Below are 15,592 nucleotides of genomic sequence, written 5' to 3' on the forward strand. Positions count from 1 at the left end.
CAGTTTTCAGTATGGTTCCGCTGTTCGTCAGCGTGGTGGTACAGGGCTGACAGGTAGCACTGTTGCCTCACAACTCCAGGTTCCTCCGTTCGACCCCGATCTCAAGTTACTGCCTGTGTGAAATTTTGCAATTTTCTCCCCCGTCTGCGTTTCCTCTATATTCTGCGGTTGCTTCCCACCTCCCAAAAACATGCCAGTAGTTGAAGCCATGACTCTAAATCACCCCTAGGTGTGAATGAATGTGTGAATGTGTGTGTTTGTAGATCCGTGCAATGGACAGGCGCTCCATCCAGGGTGTATTCCTGCCCCGTGCCCAGTGTTCCAGAGCATAGGCTCCAAATTCACTGCAACTCTGACCAGGATAAGACGGTTACTAGACAGGAATGAATGTTTGAGATGGTTGTATCAGATTTCTTTTTTATTCTTTTTTAGTGTTAATTCATCCAGCACATTCATGATGAAATGTATTTATTGTATTGCAACTGAAGTGTTTGACCTGTTTCTTTAGAAACTATTATGAAGCGTATGGATACTATACAACTTTGTGTATTTGAAGAAATCAGACGCTGGCCGAATGAAAGATTTTAATGCCCTCGAACTAATGTGGGAATGAATTTTGCATTTATAACACTGTTAGGAAGCACTAAGGAACACCTTGACTTATGTCAACTCACCGAACTGGAATGGAATAAATACCGCAGTGAAGATCTACAATAAAGTCAGTAATGACAAATGAATAACTTTTCAAGATCTTGAACAGTTGACTGATAAAATCCCTCTCCCTCTTTGCACATAAAGACAAATTCATACACTGGGTTTTGAAGACTGGAGTTATGTATATTGCCTGAAATATTTGTTTTGCAACACTCCAAAGATTTGAACACAGATTTTAATTCAGATGATGCTTCTTGAACATCATTAGCCCTAGTGTAGATGTATGTAATAATAAATATAGACGTAAACAATAACAGATTCAATATAATCCTTTTACAAATCGCTGGTCTAACGTCTCTCGTAGAAACCGTGAAATGCTTCCATACAGCTGACATCTTTTTATCTGCTACTCAAATAATTTGTAAAGTGTTAGACTTGGCACTTTGTTTAATGCCAAGTTTTAAAGTCAAAATATTCCACCTTTTTTCTTTTTCTTGACCATTTTCAACCCAAATTTTATGGGTGCCATCCCTAATAAATATAGTTAACTATATATTTATTTAATGATAGCTAAGTTGGATACAATGCTTTATTTTATTTCACATTAATGAACTCTCCATTTACCTTGACAGAAAGTGAGTGCAGCACATCTTTCAAGCAGGAAAATGAAGTCAAGCCCAAATGTTACTGATCTGAGATGGGGGAAGGGGACGGTTCTTCCAGGAGATGTCAGTTAATATCAGAGCTCAAAATACCTACACAACTGTCAATCATTCAGATTCATACGTCAGTCTGCTCATCTACTGTCTTTATCAGGGAACAAAGAAGGTTGCTATATTGGCGTATTTTTACGTTCCAACATACTGATGCGGACCTCCTACACAAAATACCTTCCTTCGCACCCCACAGTTTGAATTCCTCTGCTCTACTGGGAAATCCTCAATGTCTTCCTGTGGGCTGAGATGTAAATAAATTCTCAGGTAATGCTCCAACTATGACAGCACTCAAGGAATGACCCTTTGTTCACTTCCCTCCAGCATGCAGTGTTAAAATACAAAGGTGTACCTGAATTTAAAGGCCCAGTGAGCCATAATTTTATTGCCGGTTGCCTGAGAGCCAACATCCAAGAGTGCTAATAAGACTTCTGCTTACATGAGGGTCACTGAACTGCTGGCAGTGAGGAGAAAATAGCTCTTGGCCTGGATCCAACAAGACAATATGGATGGCGCTTCTAGCTTAAGCCCTCCACCTCTTCATCAACACCTCATGCTGAGAGAGTGCAGTCTTACACCTGAACACAAATTTACCTTTGTGCCAGGGGTCGCAACCTTTTACCTAACTCATTTAACCTCCTGCCCTACTGCACTTGGAGGAGTGGGGGCATTAGTCAAATGGCTCTGGAGATTCAGTGGATCTGTTCCTGATGTGCTGCGCGAAGCCTCGGCACTATCAGGTATTACATCTCTGCCACTCAGAAACAACGGATGAGCAATCCAATTTCACACAGGCGTGAATACAGCCGGCCTGACGCCAGCTGTGGAAGCGCTGTCAATGTGGAGCCGTTCTCACCGCCAAGGATGAAAGAAATTTGAGAAAGGAGAAAAGGGGGGAGAGAAAGTAAAGGGGAGAGAAAAAGGCAGACATACACAGACATACATGCTGCCTATGAGGCACGTCTCTTATTACTACAGTTGTAAGGATTGTCAGGTCCACTACATAGCCAGGGGAGAGGAACAAGAGCTAGACTAGAATTCTGTTCCCGACACTCTGCTGAGACTCTTAGGGCAACATCTTTGTACTTCACTCAGCGCTGGGCTCAGGCTTGTCTGTTTGTACAGTGTAATGCAAATAGCAATCTCTCTCAGTGTCACTCCCCTCGAGACCTCCTTAACCAACAAAAGTCCAAAGCAAGTTGGAGCCGCAACTATAGTCCTCCACTTTCCCATTTCGAATTCTGCACAGTCACTGTGGGCACAGAAGCGTCTCTGTGTCTCACTAAGGAGCTTTTGTCTACTGTATTGTATTACTGAGTAGCTGAAGAACAAGCTCCCAGATTCCTGCCCACCCCGCGCCCCCCCCCTTTTTTTTTTACTTGAAACTAGCTTTGACGTGCATCAACAGTCGCCCACACTGATCTGCTTGCCTTCAATCCTTTGGCCCTTCGATAAAATCCTTGCTGTGCTCTTTATTAAGTGCAGAGGTTTGCATATTCAGATCCAACATTTCTGCATGGATGTGCGGTAGGGTATGCACTTCCCACGCACTCCCCCAAGGCTTTAACCTTCTGTTCAGAGCTACTGTCCAAATCAGTCCCATCATGTTTTATTAAAATCCACAAGAACAAGCAAAAAAACAACCGATGCTTCTAGCTTGTGTGAGTTTGTTCTCTTTTTTTTTTTTTACTTCTTTCCATTTAAAAATGAAACCTGCTACATTTTGTGTGTGGCTTTCTGGGCCTGAATCCTTCCTCCCTGTACACACACTGTACAAATGACATACATTTGCCCATAAATTACAGCTTGAGTTATTGTCCTTACTGAGCAAGCAGCTAAAACGTGTGCAGGTTTGGGCAAAAATTGAAAAGGCACTGAAATGGAATTGAGTTTATAAAGAAAGTGAGCATCCACTCCCCTTTAAGTGCAAAATAGAAGCCAGGCAGATTTGAAATTCCATATATCAAACCCACGATTGCTGTTGACTTAAGCTATGTGATAAAATCCACCTAATCCCTCAAAGACTAACATTTATACAGTGCAGAGCAAGAAGTGTTTGTCTTCAGATGTTCTCTGAGTAAAAGTAGCACTTTTCTAAATTGACAAACTTATACGAAATGGAGAAAATACACATCACCTTTCTGATGCCTAAACCCTTAATTATAGAAGCTAAAACTGTGAGAATCCTCTCTTTTTTCCCCCTCTCATGTTTATTCTTTCTTCTTTAGGCTGAAGAGCACTCACTCTCACCTCAATTCAACTTCAGCAGATACTAAGCAGTGTTAAATAGGAAAGACACATTTCTGACATGTTGCCAAGGATTTCAGCTCCCAGAGCCACTGAGCGCTCTGCAAACACTGGACTGACTGGTCCTTGTTAAAACTGAGAGAAAAAAAAAAAAAAAAGTTTCCATGTGCCAGGATAAGACCAGATAGTGGAACTGAGGTACTCAAGCTGTATTTGGTGCTCTTAAGATCTCCGGATCCAATCAAACACACGCAGTGCAACAGCAAAAAAACCTAACCTAACACAGGTGACCTTTGTAAAGATTTTGCGACCCAATTACCTTGACAAATGAAGGATGGATTAACTGATATTACACAGACACAGTCCGCAGGGTAGGATCATCTTTAATCAGTGGAACATGACATGACAATCTGAAGAGAAAATGAGATTCTGTCAGAGCTGTTCAAACCTTATGACAGTGTTTTATTTTGGGGAGGGGGGGAACAGGGCTTATAATGATATATTACAAAATAGGAGAATGGGCTAATCTTGGATTTAACTTAAAATGGAATAATAGCACTTTTATTCACCCAGGGTTAGCTCAAATGAAGTACAAACTTTAAAATAGATCTTGCTATCAGATGTCTAGACATGCCCAAGGCTAATTAAAGCATTTATTCACATAAGACTATAGACATCTCACATTAGAATACATCTTTAGTAACTGGTCAGGGTTGCAATGGATCCGGACTCCAGCCCGGGAACACTGAGTGTGAAGCTGGAATTCACCCTGAATGCCAATCCATCGCAGGGCACCATGCACACACATTCACACCTAACGACAGTTTAGCGTAGTCAATCCATGCACGTGAACCTGAAGGAAACCCAAACAGACAAGGACCCACGTGCAAAACTGTGCACAGACAGTAACCTGACCTCAGGATCGAACCAGGGGTCGTAGAGCTGTCAGGCATCAACACTACCAGCTGAGCCACATTATAAGGTCAGCTCAAATAATAAGTTTTTAAAAAAAACAGAAAGATTTGAGCAATATGCAGCAAATGGGCTGAGCTGGGACCATAAAAGCGTTCATGTTTCTCATAATCAACATATGAATAGTAAATTAAGCTTTAAGGTCAGCAGGATAAAACTTGGGAATAGGGTTTCTCTTCACATTAATATTTCATGCTCATGACTATCTGAAGATCTGATGCCACACACTCGACTCTGTAAGATCTCAATGGCAGACATGAGGGGCTAATGACTCAAATGGCATAGCCACTGTACCTCTATTTATCCTCTTCTTCAGTCAGGAAAAATACACAAGCAGTAAATACCAGAGGGAAACACGAGAGATCTTTATTATGTGATGTATAATGCCAGGAGATCTGAAGACACCATGGTTGTGTTAACATTACTAGGTTGTAATAGCACAAATGTGTTTTTTTTTCCCTCTTTCTCCATTTTTGGTAGAGTACCAATATAAAAGCTTTGGGTATTCGCTGATAACTGATACTGAGGTTATCTTGAACTGCAAGTTTCTGTCGCCAAGTTATTCAACTCATCACAGCGTGTGGTGACATGCCTAAAATAACTTGTGAAATTTGTGAATCTGTGATTTGTTAGTCATCATAATGCCTGTTCATCCCTCATTTTTCTACCTAACTGCGACACAGATCTAATTTTTGCCGAGCTCTGTGAACACAAAAATCCAATTTCAAATCACATTTGAGCCACTTTCATATGTGGTCCTACATGACACAACTATAATTAAAATTCATGTGGCCATTTTTTTAACATCACACATCTTTGCACATGTGTATATCACTGCTTTCATATTCCAGTGTCGGTGGTTTATCAGCAGCAGCTTTTCTCACCAACGTAGTGCCAGTAATAGCTGCAAAAACAGCTAAAGCAATGCATCTGCCCTTTTATGCCCTAATCATGAAAAGCTGACAAGCTGTCAGACAACCTGCAAAATACATCATCTTTGCTACAAAGCCTTGCGCTGCCATTTTGTTCAGTGATGGATTTTTTAAATAAATATAATGGGTTTTTTGTTGTTGTTGTTGTTGTTCATTTTGCATGACAATCATGCATCTTACTGAGCTAGAAGATGTGCATTTTAGATCAGACACATGCAGAGTTCATGCTGTGTCTCTAACAACACTTTAAATGTTCTTCTTGCACGTATAGAAATTAAATAAAACTTTTTGGAGTTTGGAATTTCATCCTTTCTGGTAGAAAAATAGTATCACAAGTTACTTGCAGAAGAACATTTCGTGACATTGTGCTATATTAATTAATCTCATGGTTATAAGTGCCAAGAAATATATATTCAGATAGAATATGTCGGAATAATTACAAACAACATAATGCACACTACAGTACTACGCCAAAATAGTAATAACACCACTGGTGTTATTACATGCTATTTAGCACTGTACTACATGGTTTGGGATAGAACCCAAGTACTTAACTCTTGAATACTCAGTATTATAGTTGTGTTATGATTATAAAATATCTTTATTATGCACATCAAGATGACTGCTGTAGTTATTGTGTACCAGATGAAAGAGCAAAACCTCTCAAAAAGGGCTTGTTTTTTTAGGCTATGTGTCCACTTCACACGGACTCATTTCGCTCCTATTCAATTTCAATGGGGAGTAGCAAAAAAAAAAAATAAGTGTGAGGGATTGTGGGATAGTGATCAGCGAGAAAAGCTGAGCTGGGGTCAGCTTCATAAAAGCGGCAGCTACATAGCGGTGACCAATCTGACAAAAGACATCTTCCTACTGTCCATATGCAATTGTGTTACTTCGTGTTTCACTGCCTACATACAGTTCCATCTGGACGACTTTAATAGCCGCAGTATCTGGTTCCTCTATGACCCAAAACTTAATGAATACTAAGTCAAAAATAAAATATTACAAAATAGACAAAAGTACAGCACATTTGAGAGGGAATGTGTGTCACTGAATGTTGCTGTAAATAGACAAAAAATAAATAAGGAATATTTTAACTTCATAATTCTATCATACTTCACAAAAAAAAAAAAAAAAAAAAAAAAAAAACTCAGAATGCCTTTTTAGAAGCGGGTTACGAGAGTCGCCTACCTGAATGAGAAGATTTATTTGAGCGGCAAGGCACTGGCGGAAGGAGATATTGGTGCTGTGCGCAGTGGACACGTACCTTTACTGTGCTGATCAAGCTGCAGTGCCTGTACATTGCCCTGTAACTGAGCTCATATATAGCTAAATTATAAGCTCTGGGTGAAGGGAAAGGTTTGATCCACTGCTCAAGAGCAGACCATGGGGCTGAATGTCAAGGCCGATCTGTGCACCTCCAGGACTACTAAATGCAGCTAGCCCTCTAACTCTAGCTAGCTAACTAAAATATAGTGTACGTAATAAACATATAACACATGGTCATTTCCGATTTGTTTTCATTTCTGTATTCACCATGTATTTGTTTCTTCAGCCTGTCAAAATCCTTTGGCACAAAACAGTATTATAGCACTAGCTAAAACCACAAGAGAGGACAAAATTACCAAGCTCAGGCAAGCTCAAATCACTTACTCGATATAGCTCGATATAGGCAAGTTTTAAAATACACATAAATGTAGTCAGTAGCTGGCTATCATGACTTTTCAAGAACTTCTAACCAACAAATGCTCCCAAAAGGATAACGCTTCTGCCGTTCACTAGTATACAACGTATTTGTTCAGCAAGGAAAAAGGCTACAACTCCACCAGTCCTGAATTGATTTTTCTCTTATTGTAGTATCATATTACCTCTCTCCCATTTGTTTACTCTCTCACACTCTCACTCTCACTCTCTCTCTCTCTCTCCATTGGCTCTGGCTCCTGTCCTGTCTGTCAGTCAGGCTTCTTTCACGCCTAAAGCTGGGACTTGATCATATTTGGCCTATCTGAGTTTGGTGTCTGATGTATACATACAAATTCCCTATTAATTCCAGGACAGCACCCCTGACACTGACTGTGAATAACTATTACAGGATTGTCAGGGCGACTCAGAGCAACAGCTCATCACACACCTTCTTTATATTATACAGCACCTTGAATCAATAGTCATATTTTTTGGTCCTACACACTGTAGCTGTAAATAGATAAATAAATAAATACATCGCATGCATACCATATTCACAATAAACCAAAACAGAAGCCGAAGAGGCTATTTGGAGAACTTTTTACGTAATAAGTGGAAGTGTGATGCACCTATTTTGTTTCTCTGAGGAATTGTCCTGTGGGTTTTTCCACTCATGCAGCACCATGCTGTGCATGATACGAGTTTATCTTTACCACTGAGAGGTGCTATTATAGAGCAGTGGCAGGCATGACAGGAGAAAGCTCACCACTCAGTATTCATCCAACCTAAGCTTTTTTAAATGTTAATCATCTCAGTTTAAAATGGCTCCCGAACACTTTGCCACAAAGATTAGTATGATTTTTTAAAAAACTGCGTGTATACAGTTCTTTTTTTAAACTCTCAGCAGACCTTGACAGGATGAAAATGCTCTGATTTGATCCTTCATTCACGGCTTTCTGAAGCTTCCTGCTCAGCAATCTTTTTTTTCTGGTCCATCTTTGGAGATGCAGATTAGAGTTTACGATGCATTTTAAATGGCTGAATGATGAAGCTGGTTTGGCAGTGCTATTGATATGAATTGCTCTCTGCCTCGTTCTCGGTAAATCTTCACTAAGATGTCATCAGGGGTGAGGAGTTTACTCATCCTGATCTGAACATCAGCTCTGAGCTGAATCGGGTCGGCGCTTTAATACAGTCACGAGCTGAAAGGCTGGCTAATGATTAGAAAACAGCCTTATCTTAAATGATTTTTAAATACATAAGTATGGCACTGAAATTGGATTCAGGCTGTGCTAATTAAAAAGTATTCATCTCAAATGATGCTGGGAAAATGATGGCCTTTTCCTTTAATCTGCTTGCATTATGAGATAGCATGTCAAAAAGTGAGCAGATTTTGGATCACATGACTGGAGTGAAGTAGTAAAAATGGCTATCCATACAGAGGACAAGCTTGTAACCAGATAAAATGGCGTGGCATTCCTACTGTAGCATGAGTAAGCAACATGAACAAAACAAATCAGGATGTCTATGAAATAGACAGAAAAAAACACCCCCATCGGATTTGTGAAGAAAAGAGATTCACAAGATTCTACTAAATATTCATTAAAAAAAAAAACCCTGTCTAAAAGAGTTTGTGCTGTCTTTAGGAGTGAAATGCACTTTCTGAGGAAATAAAATCTACAGAACATGCTTTTACTTCCTAAAAAAGCCATTATCTTTCTGCAGTCTTCCTGCTTGCATCCCATATAGCTAAATATTGCAATAAATCTAAATTGCTAGACATCACAATAAACCTAGTCAATACAAAATCTACTAATTAACTAGTTGCAGTGCTGGGCCATGGATATCGTTCTGGAAAATCACACAAAGCCTTTTTCTCCCAACAGACCACATTGGTGTTTAAAAGGGCTAACTGTGTTACTGGATAAACAGTAGCAGAGTTACACATTTTGCAGCCTCAATCGCAGCTAAAGACTGTGCCAAACCATTTCACGGCACTGAAAATGCCACAAGACACCCATTCAGTACAGCAACAAACAATCTCTGGCAACAAATGTGTAAAACATGCATATCTGAGACTACTTATAGCTCCAAAAGGTATAGGCAGCCCAACGGTAATTTGAATCAAGAATGGCACAGTCAAAAAATTAGACATAAAGTAAAAATGCTTTATTTTCTGGATAATAAAGTGCTCGGCAGTATAAGTATAACTAATCGGATGTCACTGGAAAACAGCCCAAAACTTACAATTAAAGTGTTTTTCTGCCAGTAACATACTTTGACATATGTTATATTATGTTATAAATATATTTTCTAATAATATGCAACTGTTTTTATTTAGGCTACTATCTAACCTTGCTTCTTTGGCTCTCTGTCTGCAAAGATCAAGCTGGTAACAAACCAGTTTAACAAAATAGGTGGTAAAAACAGTCAGACTGCCAAAAGACGTCTAAAACTTAGTGAACTAACTGGTATTTCCAAGTTGCTGAATAGCTATGTGCTACAGCAAAATGCACATACACACACTATATATATATATATATATATATATATATATATATATATATATATATATATATATATATATATAGTGTGTGTGTATGTGTGTGTGTATATATATATATATATATATATATATATATATATATATATATATACACACACACATACACACACACTCACTGTCCACTTTATTTAGGAACACTTGTAGACCTGCACATTCATGCAGTTATTTAATCAGCTAATCATGTAGCAGCAGCACAATGCAAAAAATCAAATATGCAGATACAGATACAGGTCAAAAGCATCAGGTAATGTTCACATCAAACATGAAGAAAAAGTGTGACTTTAACCGTGGCATGGTTGTTGGTGCAAGATGGGCTGGTTTGAGTATTTCAGAAACTGCTGATCTCCTGGGATTTTCACACGCAACAGTCTCTAGAGTTTACACAGAATGGTGTGAAAAACAAAAAACACTGAGTGAGACACAGTTCTGTGGGTGGAAATGCCTTGTTGATTAGAGAGGTCAGAGGAAAACGGCCAGATAAGTTCGAGCCACTAGGAAGGATATAGTAACTCAAATACTTTTACAACCGTGGTGAGCAGAAAAGCAGCTCAGCATGCACAAAACATCAAACTTTGAGGTGGATGGGCTACAACAGCAGAAGACCTCATCAGGTTCCACTTCTGTCAGCCAAGAACAGGAATCTGAGGCTATCATGGGCACAGGCTTACAGAAACTGGACAGTTGAAGATTAGAAACAAATCACCTGGTCTTTTTCCAGTTGTCCAGTTTCAATAGATTTAGCCTCTGCTCTTGGCTCACAGGAGTGGAACCCGATGTGGTCTTCTGCCGTTGTATGCCATCCACCTCAAGGTTTGATGTTTTATGCGTTCTGTGATGCTTTTCTGCTCATCACGGTTGTAAAGAGTGCTTATTTGAGTTACTGTGGACTTCCTGTCAGCTCAAACCAGCTTGATCTTTCTCTTCTGCTCTATCTCATCAACAAGGTGTTTCAGCCTGCAGATCCTCCGCACACAGGATGTTTTTATTTTCACACCATTTTTTGTAAACTCTAGAGAGTGTTGTGTGTGAAATTCCCAGGAGATCAGCAGTTTCTGAAATACTCAAACCAGCCCATCTGGCACCAACAACCATGCCACGGTTAAAGTCACTGAGATTTTTCCCCCATTCTGATGTTTGATGTGCAAATTAACTGAAGCTCTTGACCTGTATCTGCATGATTTTATGCACTGCACTGCTGCCACATGATTGGCTAATTAGATAAGTGCATGAACATGCAGGTGTACAGGTGTTCCTAATAAAGTGGACGGTGAGTATATATGTCACATTTTAAGCTTGTATTCACTCCAGACAGTAGTTTCGAGACTCCTATTGGTATGTCTTTTAGTTTTAGTATCACTCATGTTCATCCCTGTATTATTGCATGAGTCTTTATCTCAATCCGGTGTGTGTATTTAAGTGCATCCGTTTTTCCGAATCCATTCTTCTGACAACTTTAATGTAAGTTAACGGTTAAATATGAGTTTCATCATGGTTGAAACATGAAAAAGTCAGTGAAATTTTTTATTGCAGCCTTTCATAAAAGCCACCTATTTGCAGATATTACAGAAAAGAGTTTGGGGAAGGAATACTATATCAATTCCAGTGACCTAAATAAATCTGTGCAAATAGCTTTTCCCAGGCACTGTGACTACGGTAATCACTATTCAGCCTACATGCTCATCCACTATACATCAACAACTACTGAATTAATCCTCCTGGCTGCTGGAGAATTTATTGTTATGTGCAAGTGAACGAAAATAAATGTGTCATAAATAAAAACAGATGAAAAGCGACGCGACTAAATGAGCGGCCGTACTTCTGCTTAAATTCAGAGTTGTTTGTTGATTTTGAGGTGACTCGTTCATCACGAAAGACAGCTAAAGCTGACGGGCCTCCTGTGGTCTCTACAGCAGTCTTGCTTCCTTAGTCATCATGGCAGCACACAAGTATTTACACACACACACACACATTTTTCTTACTATCCTTGTAAGGACCTTCCACAGACTTAATGCTATACCTACACAACCTACACAACATCCGAACCCACAAACCGAACCCTAACCTCAGTAAATAAAAGGAAACCTTTTGGCTTTTTTTTTTTTTTTTTTTTTAGGTTTTTTGTTTCTTTTCTTTTCTTTCTTTTTCTTTCTAAAAGCAGCTTTCATCATGGCTACCAGCCCCACAAGGTCAAAAGTGTCAGATATTCCTATTCTTGTCCCCACAATGATATAAAAACATATAACACACACATACACACACTCATATTTTTGCATAAAATCCACAAACACTGGCATCTATCCCACAGTCCTTTGCAAACACCCACTTATACTGTATGTGCACTGCATATGAGGAAAAGAGTTCTCTGCAAAAAGTATATCAACTGCTGTATCAAGTCTTCACAGAAAGTTAACATCATGCTTTCTCTTTCAGCCTATGGACAGACAACAGAGAGACTTTGACAGCACATGACAAGAACAGTAGCTCTCCCTTGAGTATCTCTCTTGTCTTGACACTAATGCATCTTTCTTAGCAATAATTAACGTGGAAAAAAAATGAGTAAAGACACGAGTCTGCTGCATTTCTACATGCTGTTCTCAAATACCTAAATCACCCAGAGCTCTTAAAGACAAGGTGGAGCACAAGGGTAAGACCCCTACTGACAGCACGAGATCCATTTAATACTCAAAGCCCACTGGCTTTCTGAAGTACCGTATACTGAAGGTGGCTGATACCGAGCAGGATGCTTGGACTTAGAAAGGAGACAAGCGCTGAGGAATGCCGAGTGTGTTAGGATTCCTCCCTAAAGCACCCGTCTGAGCTCAGCAGAGACGAACCTGGCAGGAATGAGTGCTAGGAGACATGACTGAGCAGCACTTGAAACCAAACACTGATGGAGTTAGGCTAGTGACCATATTTAGATAACTATCTCAGAGGCGCCTGTTCAGTCTTAATCACTCTGGAGACCATTTTGTTGGATCCACAGCAGACTATACTGTTCCTCTCGGATGAAGCGAGTAGAACACAAAGGCCTGGTTTAACATATGAACAATACGGTTTAGTGCAGCAAATATGGCTGGGTGCTATCATCAGTGAATAATTTACCAGTGACAGGAGTAGAATAGCGTTTACAGTGTCTGGACTGTAAAAAAGAACCAACACAGATCACGTCAGTCATGCCATTGTCTGAGACAGGGCTGAGTTACATGCCGTGTATAGTATAACTAATGCCCCTTAAGCAAAAAAGAATCAAACTGAAGTGAAGGATAATGTGATATAACTGTGTGAACGGTGAAGCTCCAGCTAATGTGTGTTCATAAAAAACTAATTTTCCTGATTGTCACTCTGCTCTGCTCAAATGGCAGACACATGCTTTGTATTTCATGCCCGAAACAGAGTCGAAAAACTCTGGGCTTGGGCTTAATTGAGCCCAATTTCTCATTTACATAATGACAGACCAAATTAGCGAGGAGGAGAGAAGTGAGGAGCGATGCAATTTGGCAGGGAGAGGCGAGCAGAGGGAAGAAAAGGGGAAGTGAGGAAAAGAAGTTATGGCACCTCTCTTCTCTGTGCCTACCTTCACTGTGGGAGCTGAAACCGGCACCCCTGCACGTTTGGCGCCCAGCTCGTTACTGCTCGTCGTCACGGCAATGGTGACCGGAGTGGGCAGGAGGGAGGGGATAACGGGAAGAGGAAGAAGCCCAGGCCGGTTGTTTCCATTAGCAAGTGTAGGGCCAGCGGGGGTGCAGGCGTTACTGGTCACTCCGTTGTGGAGGGGTGCAGGCCGGTCGCGACGCTCCCACGCGCCCCGGTAGTCCCTCTCGAACCGGTGGTGGTGACGCGACATCACTTCCTTTCAGAGCCAATGTGGCACTGTCTGAGAGGTAGACAGACAGAGACAGAAAAAAAACCAGCTATGAGATACTGTGAAAAAGAAAACCAGAAATAGAACAAGAACAATGCAGAGCAATGCACATGAGAATATTTTTTTCACTCTTTGGAAAAACAACCCAGGTGCACAGAGAATATTGTTGGTGCACACAAACATATACACTCACATATGGACAGAGTCAACAGAGATGTGAGGAATGCAAACAGCTTCCCTGAGTATCCAGCTGCAAACCTGTTCGACAGATGCTGCTGCTCTGTTTGATTGACACACGAACTCCGAATGCTCCATTTACTTATTTTAAAGCCCATTCTGCCAGCCCATAATGAGAGGAAAAATTAGCATTTACTCACAAGGACCAAGATGAAAACTGCCGCACTTGCTGCTCGAGGGAAGTTTTGCTCTATTCCATATGGTTAAAGGATGTGTCCAGCTATACCAGGTTTCCTTAATGACTTTACTCGTATAGCTCCCAAAGCTCATAACTCAAACCCATCCAGAGTCCTAATTAACTGGACAGCCCATTTCACAACTCGCTTTATTGCTTTAAACTGCTGATTGGTTCACAGGGAGCAGCCTGAGCAGACTACTAACCGCCTCTACTTCTCCCTCCTACTGTCAGAACAAAACGTTTGTTTTATTTCTTTAGGTTACTGAGTGGGTAAACTTAATTTTGCAATATTTGCTGTGGCTTCTTTATCTAGCCAATCCTCTACAGGCAGTTGCACATAATAAGTCTGGAGACCCCAGGATGGGAATTGGCTTATTAGTTTCTCTCTTTGTACATGTGAGGGGAGATTAGGCTACTTAGCCAGTGAGGCAGTGTTGGCTATTCTGGTGCTACACAACAAAAATCAGGATTTATTGCATTATAGCCAGGCGCATTATATTGGGAACTCAGTTGCATTGGTATACATTATAAAATAAGCTGCTGTGGTGTTATTGTGTAGTGTTGTGTCTTTTCTAGAACAACATAAATGTGTTGGAATAGATAAGAAGCCATATATTTTTTAAAATAAAAAAGCAAGGTTTGAAAATATATTGAAAAGCCTTTTTTGTTGATAGAGAATGGATGCACTATTAGCAGAAGACTGGAACCCCATCATTACTAATACATCATTCAGAATTATCAGAAAGGAAAATAGGTGGATTTTCTGCATGGAAAGAAAAGGGCCATTTTCAGTAACTGGACAGCAAAAAAAAAAAAAAAAAAAGGCTTCCATCAGCCATGTCATATATTTGACTACCTCCTCAAATTATTCCTCATAGTAAGAAAGACTTGCTTCTAATAATTACATTTCTTACTACAAACTACTTATTAATTATTCATGAGTGCTACTGCATTGACCAGATTAATTTGTGGTGGATTTTTCACAGTTAAGGCAGACGCTATTGTTCATAGGGTCTGTGTATGTACAGTGTGTATATACATATATATAGTTTCTGCAGTTTCTGAAATACTCAGTTAAAGTCACAGAGATCATATTTTTTCCTTATACTGATGCTTGATATGAACATTAACTGAAGCTCTTAACATGTAACTGCATGGTTTTATGCATTCTGCTGCTGCCATATGATTGGCTGATTGAACAACTGCATAAATGAGCTGGTGTATAGGCTGGATAAGTGGATAGTGATATATATATATATATATATATATATATATATGTGTGTGTGTGTGTGTGTGTGTGTGTGTGTGTGTATGTGCATGCAAAACCTGTTAGTAATCGCTATGCACGAATTCTGGAAAACAGTCAAAAATTACAAAAAATCTGGTTTTGACCAAAATTGTGTATTTCTGCTTTGGCATATCTACTTTAAGAAATCATTAAAAAATATGTTGTCTAAACAGCAAACAACTGTTTTTAACCGTGCCTTGGCTATCTGCCTGCAAAAATCACATTAAGTAACGAGCCAGTTTAACAAACACAGCAGTAAA

General features: G+C 39.9%; 1 protein-coding gene across 3 annotated transcripts in view; it reads right to left on the reverse strand.

Moving 5' to 3' along the window:
* LOC113545152 (kelch-like protein 29) overlaps positions 1–15,592 on the reverse strand; it is a 179,279-nt gene that overhangs the window by 100,078 nt on the left and 63,609 nt on the right. For all 3 annotated transcript variants that reach the window (XM_026944329.3, XM_026944328.3, XM_053242151.1), the window contains one exon: positions 13,342–13,641. In XM_026944329.3, coding sequence (XP_026800130.2) covers positions 13,342–13,611 — 270 coding nt within the window. In that variant the 5' untranslated portion in view covers positions 13,612–13,641. The remainder of the gene's footprint in view (positions 1–13,341; positions 13,642–15,592) is intronic.

This window comes from Pangasianodon hypophthalmus, chromosome 19 (assembly GCF_027358585.1).
Source record: "Pangasianodon hypophthalmus isolate fPanHyp1 chromosome 19, fPanHyp1.pri, whole genome shotgun sequence".
Taxonomy (NCBI): domain Eukaryota; kingdom Metazoa; phylum Chordata; class Actinopteri; order Siluriformes; family Pangasiidae; genus Pangasianodon; species Pangasianodon hypophthalmus.